General features: G+C 43.2%; 1 protein-coding gene across 1 annotated transcript in view; it reads right to left on the reverse strand.

Moving 5' to 3' along the window:
- The window catches only part of SFMBT1 (Scm like with four mbt domains 1), a 37,883-nt gene that overhangs the window by 10,849 nt on the left and 3,654 nt on the right, over window positions 1–23,380 (reverse strand). Inside the window, exons 2-14 of the mRNA XM_059480313.1 lie at window positions 19,617–19,711; window positions 14,565–14,805; window positions 14,108–14,196; window positions 12,935–13,181; window positions 12,154–12,251; window positions 11,309–11,410; window positions 10,288–10,438; window positions 7,959–8,041; window positions 5,948–6,074; window positions 5,148–5,261; window positions 3,698–3,740; window positions 2,748–2,812; window positions 1,186–1,325 (exon numbers count right to left, since the gene is read on the reverse strand). Of these exons, the coding sequence (XP_059336296.1) occupies window positions 1,186–1,325; window positions 2,748–2,812; window positions 3,698–3,740; window positions 5,148–5,261; window positions 5,948–6,074; window positions 7,959–8,041; window positions 10,288–10,438; window positions 11,309–11,410; window positions 12,154–12,251; window positions 12,935–13,181; window positions 14,108–14,196; window positions 14,565–14,805; window positions 19,617–19,711 (1,595 nt within the window). The remainder of the gene's footprint in view (window positions 1–1,185; window positions 1,326–2,747; window positions 2,813–3,697; window positions 3,741–5,147; window positions 5,262–5,947; window positions 6,075–7,958; window positions 8,042–10,287; window positions 10,439–11,308; window positions 11,411–12,153; window positions 12,252–12,934; window positions 13,182–14,107; window positions 14,197–14,564; window positions 14,806–19,616; window positions 19,712–23,380) is intronic.

Genomic DNA, 23,380 nt, shown 5'->3' on the forward strand with positions numbered 1-23,380 from the left:
ACTCACAACTGAAATGAATACAATTGAACATACTGACTGAACTTTCAGCACTACTCAGCACCTGCACATCAGCAGGATTTGTGCACACTTTCTGCTTTCAGGCAATGAAGCAGAATAAACCTTCAAGATTAAATGAAGCTGCCACAGAATTTCACATTTGCTCTTTTGCAGTTCTTTCAATAAAATACTGAAATAGGCAGAAAGGATAGGGTACTTTTCTGCATGCAAAATTGGCCCTTTTTCAATAGTCTGCTTGATTCTTGACAACCAGACTCTTGTTTTACAGCATGTCTGCCAGAAAATCTTAAAGCTCTCTCCCCATTAAGATACTTGGTATGGAAGGTAAAATTCCAGGTATGTTAAGCCAATTCTTATATATAAAGTAATAATTTCATGACAGCTCAAGTGTGCATATCCAGTTATATCCAGTTATATTCCAGTCTTGGGAAACTTCCAGCCTCTCAGGTCAGATAATAACCACCTCATGATCTTTTTTGAAATTTCAGAAAAATAATTATTACATTAAAGTATCTGTAAATTTGCTGTGAAAAACATTCTGGAGAAGAAGCTCTCTGGCACTGAAGAATGGCTTCCTCCTCCCTCAGTTACATTAAGAAGCCAAACTGTAATTTCACCTGATCTATGCAAATTGTATCCAACTTATAAAGCACAGATAACTCTTTTCATTTCCCAATTACTGAATGTAGTTTGCCATTTTGACTAAGAAAATCTGTATTTCCTCTGTTTTACCATCAACAGTGCAAACTGTAAAGGAATCTTGGGATTATCTCCAGCTAATGTCTGTTAATTAAAATGGAAACATTTATTACAGCTATAAAAAGACACTAACTCCTTTGATTGTGGTAATTACAGGTTATACTGTTTTAACAGAAAATAAAATTCAGCAGTAGAAGGCTGAGTGTTACTTAGATAAACGAGAGGCTTTTACTCTTATCAGCCATTCATAAAACCATTCATGATTTATACTTTATTATATGCAAAAAGACACTCCTTACTTATCATCAGCTTAAATTTCTGAATTACCCATCTGTAATTAGACAGATACTCTGGTGTTTAAGATACTCTGCTATTTGTAGGCCTCTCTATGCAGTGCTTGAGCAGCTCCTTCTGGAGTCAATCTCAAAAGAAACTAAAATATAAAATAAAAGATGTCCATCAGCTCACCTCCTTCAGCACCAGCACACAGTTCCCAGGTCCCACGGACTGGGGCAGCTCTGCAATCCTGCCTTTGTTCAGGTAAGGCCCCGAGAAGCACCGGTGGTTGAAGTAGATCTTTGGGCAGCAGTACTTGCCGTTAATTACCACTGAGAAGTGAGAAATGAGAAAACAAACATTGAAATCACACGCTGCAAATGCCCCAGGAAAGAATCTCGCAGTAGGTAACAGTTTATCTGCTGTAAAAAAAGGAGGGGAAAAGTTTTGAATGACAGGGATTTGAGGTACTTTCTGTGTCACGTTTGCAATGGCACCATCAGTTATTCCCCGTTGTCAAAACATTTTTCATACTTCACACCCGTGCTTGCAAATTGTCAAGCTGCAGTAAATAAAGATGGTCATGTATCAGAAAGGAAACATTCCCTCCTGGCTAGTCTGCTGCTTCATGGTACCACACCATGAAGAACAGCAAAGACAAAGAAAATCCCAATTTTTTGGTAGCAGAAGCATTTCCTACACAGCAATTACAGATAAATTTTCTCTCCCCCAAACTTCTGCCATCAGAGAAACTGGCAGTTATTCTCCACTGTTTATCCTAAATTGCAGCATCACATTGTTTTGAATTTTAAATCCTTTTCCTTTGATTAGCAAACAAAAGATTCAGCAACTGATAAACTGACCTTTAATGAAGTGACATCAAGCTCTCTGAATCTGAATAATGGTTCAGCATTGCTCAAAATTCAAGTATTAATATATATTGCAATACAATTATGTACAAAACCAATATTGTTTTACCCAGTAGTGTTCTAGTTTTTCTTGGCTGAGCAACACTACCACTTAAAGACTTTAAATTCAGCAGTTGAAAACTGGCAGATAAATAAATGAAGTCAAATTTACATTATGACTCTATTAAAAGCCAATTAAAATGATAAACAAGGACACATCATTTTTATCTCGCTTTCAGGGAAGCTTCAGATGTGCACTTCACTGTACAGAAAACAGCAGAGGAGGAGGCACAGTGTTGCCAAATGGATGGATCTGTGTGACTTTCACCAGCAGATGTACTTATTCATCACATTCCTTCTTGCAACAGTTGAGAAAACTATTAGATTTTGCCATCTGGCACACAAAGCAGTTTGCTGTTTGAATTGGTTTTGTTTATCACCATGATGAAGTTAACAATAAAACCAGAGAGATCTGCTTCCCAAAGCCAGAATCCAACAACTCTGAGCACAAATATAGCACACCTGCTTCTCCTACATTATCAAACTGAACAGGTGACAACAGAAGGTCACCTGCACGGTCCCAATGAACATTCAGCTTCACAGATCCTCTGCTGGATGGGCAATGTTCTGGTGTAAGAATCTGATTTCCAGGCTTAATGCACATATGAAATGCAGAACACAAGTAACTGCAGGTTTTTGTTTGTTTCATTCATTTCTGAAGTTCAAAAAATCATCAAGGGATGAAAATCTCCAAACTCTTTCCTCTCCTTCCCTCTCCTAACAGGACTGAGCAGGTGAACTCTTACAGGATATTGCCTTTGTTAGCCTGACCTCTGTGATCAATACCTGAGTCAGAAGAGTTCAGTTCCTGGTTCTTTAGTCCATCATGAACTGTCCTTGAAGATAAAATTCTGAAATTGAAAGAAGCAGGTTGGGAAAACAGACAGATAGTCATGACAGTCACCTCTCTGTTACTAAAGCACCACAACACTTTTTTTCCTCAGCTCCAGCTTTATTAACCTGCTTTTTAGACCTCCCCTGTTTCACAATGACATACAGAAACTACCAAATTCCATTTGGAAAGGACTTCTGTCCTGCTACAGCCAGCAGCAATCCTTCCTTGCTTGAAGTCCCTGGGCCACCATGGTGACAGACACCTCCCAAAGCTACCCACAGGAGTTTGCATCCCCTGACTCCTCCTAACTTCACATTTCACAGCACAGGCAGTGCACCCTCACCTTATGCATTCTGAAAAAGCTGGCTTTGAAACAAAATACAACCAAAATGACTCCAGTACTCTGGTAAGGATCCCAACTGCAAAACATGGGGGAACAGACTGCTCAGTATTTTAGGAGCAATGCAAACACTGGCAGGACTACTGACAGCTCTGGTGTTTGTAAAGCTGTAAGAGTCAATAAAGCCAACTGTGAGCATTCCATGGAGCATTTCTGAGCAGGCTCACGAGACTGAGCTCCACGTGCACGACACAGTTTCTAGACTCATTGTAGATATTAGCAGAACTCTTCTTTCTGCCTGCTTTGGGCCAAATTTAATCTGGGAAGGAGCAATTCCAAAAAACCAAATTCCAGGCTTTCTATCTCCTTACTGTAGTGCAAAAGGTCTTTCTGAACATCAGCAGAATCTACCAGCATTAACACAAATGGAGTGTGGAATCTCTCAACCCTCAGTACAGCACTTTTGCAAATCTACATCTTCCCTAACACAGCATATTTTCCAGTTGAAAAATAAAGAGAAAAAACTCAACAAAAAACAACAGCCAATAACCTGTTACTTACTGTTTCTCTGGTTGAACTACTGCAATTTTTTTCTGCTTGTTTACTGAAAGAAAAAAAAAAAGAGCAAAATACGAGAAGAAATCAAATGAAGCATCTAGACTAAGATATATACATATATATATATATACATATATAAATATATACACATATATATATTGGACCCATTTCTTTAAGTTATAGAGCAAAAAGGATCTATGTTCCCATCACTGCAGTGTCAGACAACTGACCCAGCTGCACGAGAAGTACCCTGGCCCAAGTAATTTGAAGAGAACCAGAAGGTTTACTTCAACTTCTATTAAAAATTCTTTAAATCAAGCATGCATATGCCCAGTTTTCTATGAAATTTTACTTTCTGTGCCTCTTTATTTGCATCAGAGCCTCTAAACCACCTGTACTACTAGCCAAAAAAAGGAATGCCATGCTTTCTTTTGCAGCACCCAAAGGTTATGTTCTTTGGCCCAACATGTCACTTTACTGGCACAGTAACTTCAGCACTTTAACTTTGAAATGGAATGAAATCAGCTGGTTAGAAACACCAATGACTTCAGCCAGCTGCTGTGCAAGAACACAGTGCTGCAACCAAATCAGTCATTTAGGTGATGGGTCCACTTGCTAATTCTGGCTTTCACAACCAGGTAGTAAAATAAAACAAGGTAATGCAACATATTATGCCTCATCAGCAATTTCATGCTTTAGCCCCAACAAACTTCTGGATTTTTTTTTCAAATCATCTTTTATCTAATTAGGATCCCCCCCTCTTCTTCCTCATCTGTCCTTGGCAGTGCAACTGGATTAATTTCTCTTGCTTTGACTTGCAGAAAATAACAGCTCATTTCAATATAAAAATTTTCTTATTAATGAACACTGAAGAAGTTATTCAGTTTCTCCAATCCCATGAAACTTTAATAAACATGCCTCACTAAGCAGTTGAGAGAAGACACTTATTCTACCTACTAGTGTAGTTAAAAAGGTAGAGTTTACTCTTCAGCACTTTGTCACTAGGGACCATCACCACCTGGCCCATTGAGAAAATCAGTTTCCTTTATTTTGACTCCAAATGTGCACACAATCCACACTGTTTTGTTGTGGCATTAACATTTGCACAAGTGCACATGTAAAATCAGCATCAGGGTCAGACACATGGCAAGAACAGCTCAGACAGAGGTAAATGCAGAGCAGGGGAGGTGTTCATACACAGACAGGATTTCTTTGTTAGGCCAGTGGATTGTCCCCACAGTGTGCAGGGACCTCAAGCCAGCACTGTGGGGTTTGAAGTTGTAGGGCTTCCAACTGGCCCCAACAGCCAGGGGAAGAGCTGTGCAACACACAGATCCTCAGTGCATGATGAATGTTTCCAAACTCAGCAATGCCAGCAGTAATTCTGCAGCAATTTGCTCTGGCAGGTCTCAGCAGCTCCACCCCAGCACTGCAAACAGAAGAGAACTGGTACCTATTGCTTTGCGAGGAGGCCTGAGCTGATATCCATTCGTCTCACACCAACCCACTGGAAATATATTCATTGATTCCACACTCACTATACACTCAGGGACAGGTTTCTTGGAGCCTGTTCAGTTCAGAAAAGGAAAAATTGAAACAAGTCATAAAACCTCTAATTTGGTTAACACTTGCTGCCCGTTTGTTAGTGAAGCTGCTTTGATTTATGGTGTATCTGGAACACAATAACAATCATTTATTCATCCCCTTTTACTGACCAGATTCTTTCCTGACCTTATTTACTTCCTCCTAAAGGCTGGAGATGGGAATTTTCCTTCCACAGTTTAGCAGAGATGCACAGTGCATAGCAAGTGAATGCTGATGTACTTCCAATCAAGAAATGGGATTATAATGGAGAACAGCTGACACAGGCTTACTCTACCTTAATGAAGAAACTTTCCTTCCCTAGGTCTGGCCAAGGCTTGCTCAGAATGCAAGTCACTCATCTGTGAAACTGTCACAAGGCCCCTGCTTTCCACAAGGCCCTGCTCAGCACATTGCATGGTGCATGAGCCCAGCACTGACACTGCAATGCACAAATGACATTTTGGGCTTAAATAAGCAGTGCCAGCCAAGGCAAACTGGAAACAGACAATGCAAGTGGGTTTTGACTATGATTTCATTGAGGAATCAGTGCCTTGCTGCCCATATTCTGCACACAGTGAGTTTGCTCCAAATACTCCTCAGGTTTGGGGATGGCACTAGGAGCAAGTGCAGTGATGGGCAAGCACTCCTCTCTCCCCCAAACCAGCTTACCCTCCAGTTGAAGCCAGAGGTATGAATCTTTTAACTTGGTGACTGTAGCAATGCAAACTTCTTCAGGATCAACTGGGTTCACAGCCTCAAGCTTCATGTTCTCTTTAAATCCATGGTCAGAAGTTAACTAGGAAAAAGCCAGAATACTTCAGTAAGGCACCAGTTGTGTATCCAGGACAGGATATGCATATCCATGAACAGGAGCAACACAAAGCCCTCAGAGCCTGAATAACACAGAGAGATACTCAGACAGAGGAGATTTCAGATAATTAGCACACTGTAAACAAGTAAGATATATCAGGAACTACAATGAATTTAAGTTACAAAAGGCTCTACAGACAGTCCTAGCAAATCTGTCTTCAAAGAATAAGGATGCTCAGGCTCACTGAAAGGACTGAGTGCATTCTCAGCAATCAGAAATTCTCTGCTGCTTGCCACCTGAGTGATAAGTCTGACAAACAGTCTGACCAGGTTCTCTATTCTATCATGTTAACTTGGAAATCCACTTTATGTATGCAAATAACATTCCTGCCTCATCTGAGCTCTGGCAGGCAGAATAGGAAGCTTTCTTTTCATTTTACATTTTTTGGATAAGTAGGGTCTTACTTTATTCACCAATACAGTTTGCATTTATATATATTTATAAAAATCCCTAAAACATAAGAATAGGTATTTATCCAGCTCTGGAGTTCTTGAATTAAAGATAAGAAGTACCAGCCAGACAGAGGACTCTTCTTCCCAGAGCCACTCTGCAATGTAATTACAGGATCAATACATTATGAATTCTGGAAGTAGCCTCCAGTGATCAACTCTTCTCAGAAAGGGATAATAAATTCAGTGACCTGCTCTAAGATGCTATAGTTTACAAGACAGAACAAGGGCAACAAGAATTCATAGCCAGCAACACTGTCTTCAAAAACTGGTAATTATTCATTCTAATTTCTCCCTCTAAGCACTGCAATAGCCCAAGTATGGTAAATGGAACTGGAAGGCAGGTGTTAATAGTACCCTTTCCTGCTTGACAAGGTATTGTGCTTTGGGGGACAGCATTACTGTCACTGAACCAACAAAAGCCCAAAATCTTGCACATCCTTCAGGCACTGGTTAATGCAAAATGATTATTTGGTACTAATCTAAGATGACTTTGTATTGATTAATACAATAGAATTAATTTTTCAAGCTGAAAGGATGGAAGATTGAAAGAGCACCCTTAGTAAATGAAAATAAGGTCTATTAAAAGGCTCTGTTTCCACAGTTACAGGAGTGACAATGACTGATGCTGTTCTATGTCTCTTCCACGGACTCTTACACATCTCAATTTCACAAAACAAACATTTATTTTCAGTCTGCTTTATCATAACTGAAACATTTGGTCCACTGCTTCCCTATCTAGGAAGCTGGCACGCAACTATTTCAGTTCACTCTCATTTATACTGTCTTATCTCTTCTGTCTCCTGAGTTATCACAGGTAAAGTGCTAAGGTGCTCAGATGTGTCCAGAGGAGGGCAACAAAACTGGTGAAAAGCTGGAAGGAATGCCCTGTGAGGAACAGCTCAGGACTCTGGGTTTGTCCAGTTTGTTTGTCCAGGAGGATGAGGAGTGACCTCACTGCTCCCTGCAGCTCCCAGAGGAGGGGATGTGCAGAGGGAGGTGCTGATCTCCAGGGACAGGAGGTGTGGCAATGGTTCTGAGGGCACCTTCAGATGGACACTGGGCAGCACCTCTTTACTGAGAGGGTGGTCAAACACTGGAACAGGCTTCCCAGAGAGGGGCTCAAAGCTCCATCCCTGGCAGTGTTTGGACAACACCCTTAACAGCACATTTTAACTTATGCTTAGCCCAGAAGAGGGTCAGGCATTGGATTGGATAATTGATCACTGCAGGTCTCTTCCAGCTCAAACATTCTATTCTACTTGGAAAAGCAATTAAAGTAAGAAACAAAAATGTTCCTGTCCCTGGGATCAGGGTGTCACTGAGGCAGCAGAGGAGATTTTCAGCAGGAGAACCTTACCAGAGGGAAGCAGCTCTGGGGAGCTGCCTCAGCCCCGCACTGTTTGAGGTAGTCAGCCCAGTCGAAGTCCTGCCCAGGGTAACCTAGGACAGCAAAGAGCCAAGGGTTAGAGTTTAACAGCTGAGACTCATTTCAAACCCACCTGATACAGAGCCTGAGATCTGTTTGAGTCACTCAGGTTTGTGAACTGACTTAGGGCTTCAGGGAGCCATGTGAGGGCAGACCTCTCCAACCTGAATCATGAATCTGCCAAGCAGACAAGGGCAGCAATTGAAACACGGGAAAGCAGTTTCACCCCTAACAGTTTCACCCATCTTAAACAGTTTCACAGAGTACAGATGAAATTCAGGAACGATTTCTGCAACTGCTCTTGTGTCAGCTCTGAAGCTATTTTTTTAAAACAGAGCACTCAAAACTCGCACAATATCAACACACTGCTCTCTCAAAGACATGTTAAATGCTAAGTCATTAAAGAGAGCAGTAAGATGTGCCAAGTGCCTCATCAAGTCTGATAACAGCTGTAGATCTGCAGACATCTGAAGGTAAGTGTCTTAACAAGGAGTCCATCAGGAGACAGAGAATCCTTCCAAGAAAAATTATATTCTTCTTGGGGGAAATACTTGGCTTCCCTGTGATCTAACAAAAAGCAAATAACTGAAGGGAATGGGGCCCAAAATGTGCTGCCATGTCAGTTTGAGGCTGGCAGTAAATTAGCAAGGACACAAGTGCTGCACTTATACCATTCCCCTTAAAGGAACACATTAAGAAATCAAACAAAATTTGAAACCCAGTGTATGAATATAGCATTAACATGATGATCTAAATTGCAGAGATCCAAAATTTCCCCCAGAGCCTCCTTTTCTCCAGGTATCCCCTGCTCCCTCAGCTGCTCCTCACAGGGCTTGGGCTCCAGCCCCTTTCCCAGATCCATTCCCTTCCCTGGACATGCTCCAGTCCCTCAATGTCTGTCTTGTAGTGAGAGGCCCAAAACTGAAGCCAGGGTTTGAGGAGAGACCTCACCAGTCCAACCTAACTTATTCTGTGACTCTTCCTCAGAAAGGGCTGAACCATGGAAAGACTTAATTATTCATTTTTCTCAGTTTTACCAGTGCCAGTAGAGCTCTTGAGACCTCACACAATTCAGAATGACCACTATGTCCAGAGAAATGAGAACAGAAACTTAAAATATTTGTCAGCTCCAGTCACATGCCTATAAAGTGAAGATTTCACTTTCCACATGCAAAATTTTAGGAAATGCTGGTCAGGCAGAGTCACTTTTCACACTTTATCCAAGCAAAGGCAGGAGACAAACATCCTACAGTCTCTGCTCCCCTGATGTAAGGAGCAGCTGAAACAAAACAAAACTCTGAATTGTGAGGTGCCAAGTAAGAGAGCAGAGGACCAGGTTTTACAGTACCACTGACATTTCTAGTTTGAGAAAATGAATAAATATTTCAGCAGTGCAGGAAGACTACCCTGTTCCCTTATGTCCTGAAGCAATGTTTCAACAATCTGCAACAGTGCCTGATAGGCCATTGGTCAAAAAAATAGTTCATTAACTTCTGAGTGATAAGATAGCCTAAAAATATTACAAAATGTTGGATAACAATGTTCCATTCTGACCAGAAGCAAAAATCCAATGCAAATGACTACAGGCTTCTGATAGCATGTAAATTAAGTCTGAAATCAACATTTCTTTCAGGCCTGGAACACTCACTCCATCCATTCCAGCATTCAGGCTGTTATGCATGACATCCTCAGCCTCTCTCATCCTCCCAAATCCACGCTCATGCCCTGGAAACCTCAGTTCCCCAAACTCAAACCTCCTGATTTTCAGAGCTGGATTGTCATATTCGTATTTTCTGAAAAATCCCCTTCACCCAGGATTTTTCTCCTGGGAAGCTTAGAAGCCTCAGAGAAAAAGGGAAACAATCTCATTTGCTTCTCCTGTGTTTTGCTCCTTTGGAATGTGTTTGGAGATTGTTTCATTGGATTCTGGTGTGAGTTGTTTTGATTCTTTGCCCAATCAGTGCCAAGCTGTGTCAGGACTCTGGAGAGAGTTACAAGTTTTCATTATTATCTTTTTAGCATTCTGTAAGTATCCTTTCTGTATTCTTTAGTATAGTATAGTTTAGTATTCTTTAATATAATATAGTATAATAAAATAATAAACGAGCCTTCTGAGAACATGGAGTCAGATTCATCATTCCTCCCTTTGTCTGGGGGCAATGCAAACACAACACTGGATCTTTGCTGTGCTGCTCTGTCCATGGCTTTGCCAGGAGCTGTGAGGAGCAGAGGTGAGCAGGAGGAGGCTGCACAGACATACCTGGCGGGGGGCTGAGGTGCAGCCCGTTCTTCAGGCTCCACTGCACTGGGAAGATGCCGGTGCTGTTGAGGTGACAAACGTAGCGCTGGCTGCTCGCGCGCTCCGCCCGCAAGTCATCGATTTCTATCATGAAATATTTGTCATTGAACACCTGCAGTCAGCCAAAAGAGAACCATGGGCTCTTGTGAGATGCAGATTCTGATAACTTTAATAAACAGCAGTATTGCCTGATGGAAACCCTTTACCTTGAAATACCAGGAGGGTTACAAAAAAATAAAAGAATCTTTGGGTTTCATAAACCAGCAGACTCATCTGCGTTATCCAGAAACTTAACAAACATGAATAATAAAACAATGTCTGAGCACTTAAAAGATAAGGTGACCTAGCGCTTTAGGGAATTTTCTCATGAAAAATGCACAGAAATTAGCATCTGTGGTCTTCCTACTATTCTATAACAAACTGCTTATTTAAACAAGGCTGAACTGCATCCCAGGATGGACTATCACAAATAAAACCACTACACTCTTGAAGCAAATAGAAACAGGACAAGCAAATAGCAAGAAAAGAAATGCCTGATCATGTTGGAGAGTTTTCATTTCAACTTTGAAACCCCTCGTTTGGAAATCAGGCCATCTAAATGTCATGTGTAATGTAAGGTTATGTCACAGTAATGACATAACCTTCACAAAATCAAAACCTCAAAAAACTATCTCCAGGTGGATACTCAGATTGTGAGGGTATACACCCTATTTTAAAAATATGGGTTTGACAATTTTCATCGTTTGATATTTTGAGCTTGTATCTTTATGGAACTTTTCCCCTCCACTGAAATCCAGTGGCTTCAGCACCAGCAGCTGTTTGATCAGGCAGCCTGTCCCCTGAGGGAGACATACAAAACACTTCATTTGGAAACTAGCTCAAGATTTTAAGATAACCAGTTAATGAGAATTCCCTGAGCACTTAAGAACAGAAGTAGCAGTAGAAGTGAACCTCAGCAGGACTGGTTTAAGAACTCTGGTACCTTGAGAACTGTAGCAGGAGAGATAACAAAGGGAGCCATTGGGTCCACAGCTTCCAGCTTCATGCCTTCAGAGAATGAGTGCACTCCAATCACAGGTTTATCCTGGAAAATGATGTGTGGCTCTGATTACCTGCCCTCCTCCATCAAAAAAGAGACATACCTGACATATATTAACTGAAGAGGATGAGTTTTTAAGGAGCTTTTATCAGTTCATTCCAAGAAATCAACATGTCTCAGTACCAGCAACTTCTCTGAATGACAAGCCCAATGATGCCCTGAGACACAGTTTTTGATGAGTTTTAGGGAATTGAGTCCCTGTGACTTCTTCCTCTGCCATTCTCCACACAGAAGCAAGATTTGATAATACAGAGGGGTCTCAAAGGTCGATATAAATGTTTGGAGGTTTTTCCCTGTAACCTTTAGCACCCATCATGAGTTACAATAAATGAAACTATACAGGCCTCCATTTTCAGCCTAACAGAAACCTGCAGAACAGGGCTCTTGCTCCAGAATTATCCATATCTCTGTACCTCACCCAACAAATTCAAGAGCAACAGCACCTCTACTTCTACTTATGGGTCCAAAAAAAGCTGAGAAAAATGGACTAAGAACCAGGACAACTAATGACTTACATAAATGTGATGGGTGCATTGTCTAACTTACCAAGAATTGATACCAGTATGATTATTTCTCCTATAATTATATTTTTAAACTAGAGAGAGAGAGGGAATAAATTTTAAAAACCAACAAAACAAAACAAGGAAAGAATTATGGGTGTCTGACTTCCCTGAATCATTGCTCGGGAATATAGCATTTCCATGGTATCATCCACAGCATTACACTACCTTAAAAAGATCTGTAGGAACAGATGACTCCTCTTCCTCCTCTTTCACCTTCTTCAGGATCTCTTGCCAATCTGCTTCACTCCTCAAGGACCTAATGGCTTGAGGAAAAAGAAGGAAAGAGTGAGTAGTCATTTTTCTTCTTTTCTCTCAGAACACATAGCAATAAAGTTTGATTTGTGCCCCTCTAAACTGCCAAATTCTTTATCCCAAGGTTTCCCCCCACCAGGAAACATGCTACTGGCAAGCTCACAAGCCATCCCTTTGTGTTTCTGCCACTTTTTGCCTCCCTTCTCTGATGATCTGCCCTGACAAAGACATGCCTGAAAGATGTGTCGACTTCTGCCTCTGCTTCCATGCACTTGTTCCTTCTTTTAAGAAAGATTTTCATATTTTTAAATGGTATCTAAATCAGTCCAGTAGGCTTGAGGGTCTCAACTGCAAAAGCTCCTGCTGAGCAGTACTCCAAAACCGTAAGACTTTTAACACCCCAGGAAAATAAACATACCAAAAGTAAGCAAAATCATGAAGGCAATCCCTTCCTCACTTCTTTCCTTTGCACACACACGAGGAAAGTTTTGACAGGCCAAAAAGCATTTAGAAGAAGTGGGTGCAAAGTCTCATAGGAGTATTTGTGCCTTCACCTACTTTTTATTAGGTGCAGGACTTATCAGATCACACAGATTATGTGAGCACCATGTGCACCCAGAAGGACAATTCAGAGCACTGAAGCAGAAGCCTCTACCCTCTGATCACAACATACAAGATCTGTGTTTTCAAGTACCTGAAGGTGGCTGCAGGCTGTATCCATGCTGAGCTGCCCAACCCACTTGGTGAAGGAAAGGGTCCAAATAGAAGAGCCACTGGTCAAATTTGTCCAAGTCCTCCAGGCCCTCATAGCGCAGCTTGAGCCTCCCACCGACGTTTTCCACCACGGTGACGATCCAGGCTTCCAGGGAGTCCCGGGGGTTCTGCAGCTCCAGGCGCGAGCTGGGCGCGATGAGATCCAGTGGATTTTTCCCTCTGTGAAGCTACAGAAAGAATACAAATTATTCTGTACAAGAGAACAAAACAAATGCCATACTTCCACCTCCTTACACACATTCTGTCTGCATAAATAAAGTATGAGCACAGAAGCACAGAAATCCATGTCCCTTCCTAACACAAGCCAGAAGTGACAACGTTCAGAATTGCTGGTGTTCGTGTCAGAGCTTCTGCACTGCCTGTAGACACAGTCACACATTTCACTGAAGTCCTCATTATCATTTGCAGAGACATTATCATTTATATATTCCAGGTTTGAAGGAAACATGAATAACCTCTTTCTACAACTGAGTCATCCAGCATACAAAGATGACTAGACAGAAACATACAGACAGAACTGTTAGCTGTAATGAAGGTGTCAAAGGCATTTTCCAAAAACCATTATGTTCTGTGCTTTACAACCAGACACTGATATAAGGTGCCGATATTGTTTTAAGTGCAGAGCAGGGGATAAAAAAATTGGTTCTTCACTTGCAAAGATGTAATTAAGTGAAACAATAATATGACTGTTAGTGAAAAATTCCCAAACAAACAATTCAGAGTGAAAGAAGTTAATTGAGAAAGGAGACAACATGAAAGCCAGATAAATAAAGCATTATTTTCTTAGAGCTGTATGGAGGAGGAACAAAACAGGAAGAAGACTGAAACCCTAGGGAGCTGAAAAAGGTCTTTCTTTTACCAGGATAAATGAACAACTTAAACCTGCAGCAGCAGATATGTTTCAGAACAACACTATAAAAATTAAATACTGTAAATAGGAAACACTAGAGAGTGGAACTCTAGGGTCAACAGCATATTACAATGCTTCCTAAACTTAAAAAGGGAATTGAACTGACAATTCAAATAAGGTCCCCTTAATGATGAAGGGCAAAGCCAAGACAAAACCCAGCATGCAGCCCCTTGCAGCACTTACCCCCTCCAGCAGGTTAGCAGGGGCACTGCAGGCCCCCTTCAGCACCCGCTGAAGGAACTCCTCCTGGTCAGGTATCTTGTCCTTGATACCTAAGCAAACAGTGAAAGAGAAAGACAGTGATTTTTCCTGTCAGATAAAGATTATTCAGACACAAGATGTTACCACAACCTTGCACTGCCTAATTCAAGAGAATCTGCCACACACCAGTAACAACTTAAAGAAATAAAACAAAATAAAACTTAAAGGAAATGTCAAAGCAGTAGATTTTGGTGGTGATGATTAAGATAACCACAAGCCTCTGTCACAGGATTTCAGGAAAACACAGCAGATAACCTCAGCTTGTCCCCACAGCAACAGCCCCTGCACACCACAGCACCCACACAGGCTGCCTGCCCGGCTGACACAGGCCAACAGCACCTCTTGGTGTGCTCCCTGTGTCTGCACACAGAGCTGGTACCTTCAGGCACTTTGAGAATCTTCTTGTTCTGCTGACACCAGCCGATGGGGTGCAGGTCAGCAGTCAGGATGTCGCACCAGAAGTCGGCCTTGCGGTCCTCGCCGTAGCCGTCGTAGCGCAGCAGCAGCAGCTGCCCGCACGTGGTGATGATGGTGGCAACCCAGTACGTGTTCTGGTCAGACTTGACAGCGACTTCCAGCTTCATGCCAGGGGCAAAACCATTCTGCAAACTTGTATCCACCTGAAGAGGAAGAAGATCATCACATCTGAGCACCTCTCAGAAAGATTGCTGAATAACAGAGGGAACAATTTAGACAAGTTCATTAGCAAAAAAACTCAAGCCAAATGCCACCCAGCCTCTTCAGAGAAACAGCCTTATCACATTATGGGACCCAAACTGCAAGGCACACAGAAACATTATTAATGAAATCTTCTTTGCATTTCAGAGTATCTTTTCAAGCTTAAAGAAACACTGCACCATTCATTTTCTGCCCTGGACAATATCTTCCCCCATCACTGAAAGACTTTCCCACTCACAGCTGGGCTGGCAATCTGAGCAAAACTAAAGGTCAAACTCAGCACCACAACTTTGACTCATTGTGTTAAATTGTGTCATTCAAGGTCTTTGGACTAAAAGCCCATTTAAAGTACATAAACATGCCTTCGGTAACAGTATCTGTCTCTTCCACCATGCTCATCTAAGAAGTCACAAACCTGCACAAACTGCAGAATAAGGATTTTTAGCCTCTCTATGCAAGAACCTAAACAATTCTATATGCAGCACTGTTACATAAATTGCACGGAACATAATCAGTCTGTATTCTTCATACTTTGACAACAATAAAGCACCAGACACTGGGAGTGCTCTGTTTGTATGTGGGTGTGCTGTGTGCAGTTGACCAATCTGACTGCACAGAACTGAGACACTGGAATGGAAGACTTAAAAGAGAAGACAACACCTTAAGTTTCTCACATTCCTCATTTCTCCCAAACCCCAAAACAATCCCAAAAGAGCAGATGGACCCTGTTCTGGTCTCTCTAAAGAATGGTCTGATCTACACTTAATTCCAGGACCTCAGTCCTAACTAAAACTCTGACATGTCAATTCCCTATTCTCAGCTGGCTGTAACTCATGTTTTCTTTTTTTATTAAAAGATCCCTCTTTCCTCTTTGAAACTACTAAAAGAAAGGCTTTCAGCATGATGCAGATGGAGCAGATATTTTCTGGGGTATTTATTCCCAGTTCTGTGCTGACACTTCAGTAACTGCCATAGCTATTATAGTCTCATCAGCCAGCACATACTGGTTTGCTAAAAATAAAACTAAGAGAACTACACCAGAAAGAAAAGCATATGCCTGTGTTAACCGTTCATATCCTTTGGGTTAATACCTTTCACTTAGAGAAATTTCTTCTTAAAAACCTAATCAGCAGGACCCAATACCTGCAGGCATTTTGAAGTGGTATTATAGAGGGTGTCTCTTCAAAAAGACAGTTGTCTTGCTGACAAAAAACTTCATGTTCTGATTCCTGAGAGAAAAGCCTCGAGCTCAACGCATCATTTGAAGAATTGGGAAATCTGTGCTGCTCCCTTTAGCTGATCTTTCAGCACAGCGTCCCGGCAGGCAGAGCAGGTTCCAGCAGAAGCAAGAACAGCAGGAGGAGCGCTCCCCGCAGCCAGAGCCTTTGCGGAGCTCCCCGGCCCTTCCCGGAGCTCCGCACAAACGGAGCGCTCCCCGCAGCCGGAGCCTTTGCTGAGCCCCGCGGCCCTTCCTGGAGCTCCGCGCACGGAGCGCTCCCCGCAGCCGGAGCCTTTGCGGAGCTCCCCGGCCCTTCCCAGAGCTCCGCACACACGGAGCCTTTGCTGAGCTCCACGGCCCTTCCCGGAGCTCCGCACACACGGAGCGCTGCCCGCAGCCAGAGCCTTTGCGGAGCTCCCCGGCCCTTCCCAGAGCTCCGCACACACGGAGCCTTTGCTGAGCTCCACGGCCCTTCCCGGAGCTCCGCACACACGGAGCGCTGCCCGCGCCCTCTCCCGGCAGCGCCGCTGGGCCGGGGGAGCACCACAAACTCCTCCAAGGAGCCTCCCGGGCCAGCCAGGGCGGGATGGGCACCCTCCAGAGCATCTCCTCTGGAGCAGCCAGTCCGACAGGGCAGCTGAGCGGGCCAGGAGCTGTGACTCCAACCCCTGCCCCCCCCACTTCCCATCAGGAGCTGTCCCCAGGCTGTGCCACAGCACAAGCCAGAGCCAGGGATGCAGCTCAGTTCAGGGGAGATGATGATAAGGAACAGATAAAAAGGATTAAGAGCGTGCAAGAACACAAGCAAGCAAATGTGTTCAGATGATGCTGAAGACCAACTTGTTTTTCATGGTCACATATGTGTTATAAAGGGCAGAAAGGAATTTAAAAAGAGCATTTGGTTCTAGAGGAAGGGTATTTAGACCTGGGGGGATAACACCACTGGCATTCATTACAGCTCATTACAGTTCTTTTTTCTGCTACATTTTATGCCAGTCACTTTGATCTTGATATTGTTTAATTTTTAAAATGCTAAAAAATTAAACATTAGAACACACTTAATTTGAGAAACAGCTTAAATTCTCCAATGCGTCTTACTCGTAGCAAGGCAAAACTCTCAGAATTAATAAAAAATATACAAATACAGAAAGTCACCTCTCCCATAAGCAAGTTCAGTGCTTTGCTAACAGGCTGTGTAAGCATGGATTACACTCCCTTAACCTGTCCATGTATTCTCCTACAACATGAGTTAGGTATTTTTCACCCACAACTCACAATGGGAGCTCGCTATTTCAGTATTTAAAAACAATCAAACTAAAACCATACATTTCCATTTAAAAATGCATTCATATTAATTATCATACATGTTCGTTTGCTCTTGTGCCAATACTATTTTTCAGCTCAGAATTTTTCACTCTGTTTCTTTGAGAGTAAAGCTTGCTAGCTTTCCTGATGTTGGATTACAAAAATATGTCATTCCTAAAGTCAAGAAACTAGGACCACGGATTTGAGCTGGAGGGAACACAATCAGCAGCACAGGCACACCAGTACCAGTACTTGCCACTGACAGCCACTCACCTGATGCACCCTGAATCACAATAACCCTGTCTCAGGGCTGCCACTCTCCACTGGGAGGCAGTGAGGCTCTCTACTCCACCTTTTCCAGCACATTACCTTCCAATGGACAACAGGAACCTCCAGCATGTGCCCTTGCACTCCTGCACTTCTATTAACAGCAGGACTATGATATAAATATGCTCCTCCCTCTGCCTGTCAATTCAGTGTCAGCAATAAAGAATTTTATGCCAGGCTTATTACAGAGAAAATCAACACTGGTCTCTGGACAAATTCTAAGGAGCTCTGGTAGAAAATACCCAAGAGTTTCATTCTGAATGTGCAGGCATCTATTTCCATGCTCACTGATGATCTCCTTGCAGAGGTCCAGGCCCCCTGACCCCCAGGGCTTTGCCCAGACCTACCCACCACTCTCCATCACAATGTCAACTCACCAGCACACCTGCACTCAGTGTTATTATTATTATTAGTGAGTGTTCCTCACTAATAATAATAACAGTACAAAATGTGGAGGTTTTTTAAAACCTAATCGTATTTTTATCAACCATGGCCACAGCCACCAGACCTCACACTTGACGCCCCTGAGCTGGTGCAAGTGCAGTGAGTCTTTCAAAGTGTGTCTGCTGCTAATTAACAAAATCCAGCTACAATATTAATTCAGTTGGCCACTGCTGTAAAGCTGGCATTACAATTAGTTATACAGTGTCCAAGTTATGATAGCAGGCCTCTTTAAGAGAGATCCAATGAGGTAAACCACACCAGAGGAGACAGACCATTCCCTGGATTACTGCAAAATGCCATTGCTCTGGCTCCATGCTGTGCCCTCAGTGTGAACTGCATGGACACCACCACTCTAAGCTGGCTCTAGCCACAGTCTCAGTACACCCAGGAAAAATAAAACAAGCACAGTCCCTTTCCCTTCAGAAATGAATTTTTACTTTGAACAAAAAACTTACAATTACATCCCAGTGCTCTAACAGCCTCTGTGAAGTCTGTATTTTCTGTGTATCTTTACTGCTAACACAACTGACACATTTTAACAGACTATATAATAATCTTAATTTCTCCAGGTTACCCTTGAGCTCAAAATGCTTTGTGATCCTTCACAAACAGACCTCAGGCTGTTTTCCTGCTGATTTAAGTTTCCTCATACTGAAAGTCATGGTGTTGGACCCAAAAGCCTGAGCACCACAGGGTGTCTTCCAAGCAATGTGTCACACACAGCCACCAGTCTGGCAGTCTGGAAGGTGCTTTAATTGTTGGAAGAGAACCAACGGGTTTGGACACCAGCTCTGTACAGCTCACCTTCACTGACAGCCCTGTACAAGAAGGCAGATTTCACAATCAGGTCTCCCCCAATGGGACAGTACTCTCCAGGACTTCACCAGCAGACATTTAAGATGTCCAAGGGCAAAGACAAGGGCTTATTCAAGACCATCCTATTCATTAAGCCTGTGATCAACAATTATCCTAATCAGTTTTCTAACTACTACAGTCAGGTGTTTGGCAGAGCTGTTATTTCTCCTTGCCTCCTTGAGGTCTGCCTTTAAAGCTTTCTCTAAGAGCACATTTGAATTCTGCTGCTCAAGAACTAATTCTGCCACCAGCTTTCTAAAGATACTCCTCCAAAACAGTTGTCCAGGAGCAATCACCAAAAGAAGAAAGAGACTGGATATTTTGAGCTTCTTGAGAAAAATCAAGCTTATCTTCTGGTGCAGAAAAGACCTTAACTCCTTAGATTTCAGCATTTCTGGGTGGGGTCACCCTGTGCTATGTACAGGGGATGAAGACAAGAAACAGTAATAAAAAGGTTAAATTCTACATTTCTCTATAAAAAACATTATTCTAGTTAGTCTTCCAAGTTTGAGAGCAGTAACTCATTCAAAGAAACCCTAAACACTTCATGTATCAAAGAAACAATTCAGGAGATGCCAAGCACACACACGCTCCCTTACTCACATGTTTAAAAGATCCATGGGGGGCTGCAGTTGCTCCTGTGTCTTCTAGATACTCATCCCAGTTGAATTCCATTTCTTCCACACTGGAACCAGCATCTGGAAGAGAAGCCAAACACTTCTGTGGCTTTAGGCTACTACAAACCACAGCAAAACCCACTTTGATTCCAAATGACTGAGTACACAAGTGTGCAGTGATCACATTTCAAGGAATGAACAATATTACTTGGCCTTTGTTGCCTGTGAACAGAACTTATAAGCTGGACTTTCTGTGGAAAACAGTGAAATCTTGGGGATTTTGATTTAGCACAAATTTGCTTATGATTTGTGAGAGGGAAATGAAGGCAGAAGAGCTCTGTATTTATATCAACAAATATGAGAGACTCACAACTCCAGGCACACTGGACTGTTGGTGTTTTAAATTAAAAACCACCCAGGAAAAAGCAGTACCACTAGTAAGAGATTTGAAAAGAAAGTCTAAAAAATCCTTTGAAATATGACTGTGCTCTTTTTAAAGTCAGATAGTACACATTTAGCTGTTCTAAAACACCAAAAGCAAAGAGAGGGATTCAGGGTAGTTCTAAAGAAAACAACTTGAGACATAACTGAAAAAAAGTCATTTCAACTTGGTCACTTTGAAAGCCCAGTTTGTAAGGTGTAACAGCTTCTTTAGACCAAGAAAACCTCATTATGAGATGCATTTAAAACATAAATGTGCTAAAACCACTCAAACCACAGTTCAAAGCTCACTCAGGCTGTTAGGGAAGCAAGCACCTGTAACAAGCCACACTACAGATCAGTCAAATTTTCTATTATTATTGTCAAGCTTGTACTCCAGCCCTGGTCTCCCCTTCAGTTACAGCTTGGTCCCCTTCCCTGCTGCTCTCCTATTCCTATTTTCTCCAGCACACACATGTACCTACTTTGCTAAAAAGACACCAAGCCAGCCCAGGGTGGATTTCAGGTCCCCTATTTGGTTCATTTTTCCTGCAGGAACACAGTGGGATGGCCAGTGAGGGTCCCAGCCTATGCAAGCAGCATTTTTAACCTCATCACACCAGGTTCAGGTTCAGCAGCAAAATGGGGTTGCAGTGACAGCACACGAGAGCAGAGCTTTCATTTTCATTTTCAGGCTTGGTTCCACCATCTGCCCCAGAGCTGTCTGTGAATGAACAACAGAGCTTTCCCCCCCTCAGGACCAGGAAACCTGATACCTTGTTTATATTTGAAAACAGAGAAATCTCTGTGTATCACAAGCCCAAGGAGAGCTCAGCAAAGGTTACAGGACACTGGCATTTCCTACACCCCATGCCTTTCCTAGGGCAGGCAGTAACTGATCTTCCCAGCAGCAATTGAGTAGGAAACATTACACATAAAAAAATGAATTAATTACCACCACGTGTCCTTATCAGCCCCCTGGACAGGCTAACAAGCTAAGTCAGCTCTGGGACAATTCCCAGTTTTCCAATAGAAAGGAGCAAATATTTGTCCAAAAGTCTGAGATACAATAAATAGACTAAAAACCTACAGGTCTTGAGTTTAATAGGTTCTTTTAACCTTCAGACTGATGGTTAAGCTCATCTTTGACTTTTCATTGTGACTCTGGGTGTTATCACTTCCCAAAATTTAAAAATGTACATTCAGTTAGCTGTTGTTTGCTGATGACATTATCTATCTTAAAGAGGCTCTTATCTCTCCAGAACCCAACTTTGTCTGTTTTTAACCAACCACAGCTGGTTATTTTGGCCTTTCATAGCTCAAAAGATTCAGAGCTTGAATATCACCACCACTTTTAAAGGATAATTTTTAACTTACTGAAGAAATTACCTGGAGAAATAAATAAGAAGTTTTATTTTGGAATTTTTTTAGGAAATAAAAAGTTAAGACACAGACCACAGTTTTTTGCAAATTAGGGTGGAGCCGATCAAAGCTTTGGCTGCAAGCCATTCTAAGAAAAACAATTTCATTACAAAATGTTGTTTAAATAGATTAAGATTTCTCAACTAATTTAAACAGAATTTTGGTTTTATACAACCATAAAAACGCTGAACATCACAGCTCCAGAATCAAAAGGCAACAAGAGTTGTCAAAAGGCAGCTCTGGTCAGTCAGGCGCAGGAGCGAATTCTCATTTTGCTCCCACCCAAAGAAAACCATTTCATCCTTTGCATCAAAAACCCCCCTGCAGCAAGAACCCCACTCCCCTCGAGCCCCAAAAGCCAGTCCTACATGGGGTGACACTGCTCGAAGGAAAGGGGAGCAGAGCAGAGCAGGCAGAGGCACCGGGCGGGCGCTCGGAGCAGCAGCGCCCCGGGAGCGCCGCAGGAGCCGCGGCTGCTCCGGCCCCGCACGGCGAGGCCCCAGCCCCGTTATCATCAGATAACCGCCCAGGGCCACTTAAGCTCCTTAAATGAGCCACAGGTCACTTCACACACTGAAAGGGTCAATTAGTAACTTCTGTTGCCACTTAATTGCTACAAGGAGCTCCCAGGAAAGCCGGCTCGCCTGCAGCTGCTCAGCGAGCCCCGCCTTGAGCTGCGGCTAAAGCAGATCCCGGCTGGGCAGCCACGGCAGCTCCTCCTGGGCCCTGCAGGCTGTCCCACACCCACAGGGGCTCTCTGTGCCTCGGCAGCTCCTCCTGGGCCCTGCAGGCTGTCCCACACCCACAGGGGCTCTCCGTGCCACGGCAGCTCCTCCTGGGCCCTGCAGGCTGTCCCACACCCACAGGGGCTCTCCGTGCCACGGCAGCTCCTCCTGGGCCCTGCAGGCTGTCCCACACCCACAGGGGCTCTCCGTGCCACGGCAGCTCCTCTGTCCGTGCTCATCCTGGGCCCTTCAGCCTGTCCCACTCACCCACAGGGGCTCACTCCGTGCCACCGTAGCTCCTCTGTCCCTGCTTATCCTGGGCCCTGCAGCCTGTCCCACACACCCAACGGGAGAGGTAAAACCAGCGACAACTGCTAACTCTTGTATCTGAGTGTAAAACCTCAGCCTCCTTACTTTCAAAGGATAATAGTAATCCAATGGTTTTAGGAGCCGCTCATCTTGGTGCAAATCCAAGTGAAAGTAATGGACCTCTCACTAGTCCTAAACACATTCATACTCTTAACCCTATCAACCCTCTCCCCACCATCCTATTTCCACTTTTATCCAACAACCTCAAGAACAACCCCAACACAATTACAAACACAGTCAAAACCTCCTTAATCAGCCTAATCCCAATAACAATCTACATCCACTCCAGAACAGGAAGCTTCACCTCCTTCTGAGAATGAAAATTCATCATAAACTTCAAAATCCCCATCAGCATAAAAATAGACTTCTACTCCCTTACCTTTGCACTGTTCTTCCCCATTGCACTGTTTGTATCATGACCTATCCTACAATTTGAAACATGATATATGGCCTCAGACCCCTACATTACGAAATTTTCCACCTACCTGCTATTCTTCCTAATGGCCATACTCATCCTAATAATCACCAACAACCTATTTGTCCTGTTTACTGGCTGAGAGGGAGTCGGAATCATGTCCTTCCTTCCAGTGGAGCTCTCTCCGTGCCAGGGCGGCTCCTCTGTCACCCACCTGCTCATCCTGGGCCCTGCAGCCTGTCCCCCTCCCAGAGTGGCTCCCTCTGTGCAGTGCTGGCCTGTGGTGAGAAGGGCTCAGCTTGCTCCATCCTGCACAGCACCCACAGCTCATCAGCACAGCCAAAAGCTCACTTAGAAACCAGCTTTTCACAGGAAAAATAAAACCCTCCAACAAACCAA

The sequence above is a fragment of the Ammospiza nelsoni genome, chromosome 11 (assembly GCF_027579445.1).
Source record: "Ammospiza nelsoni isolate bAmmNel1 chromosome 11, bAmmNel1.pri, whole genome shotgun sequence".
In the NCBI taxonomy this organism is placed as follows: domain Eukaryota; kingdom Metazoa; phylum Chordata; class Aves; order Passeriformes; family Passerellidae; genus Ammospiza; species Ammospiza nelsoni.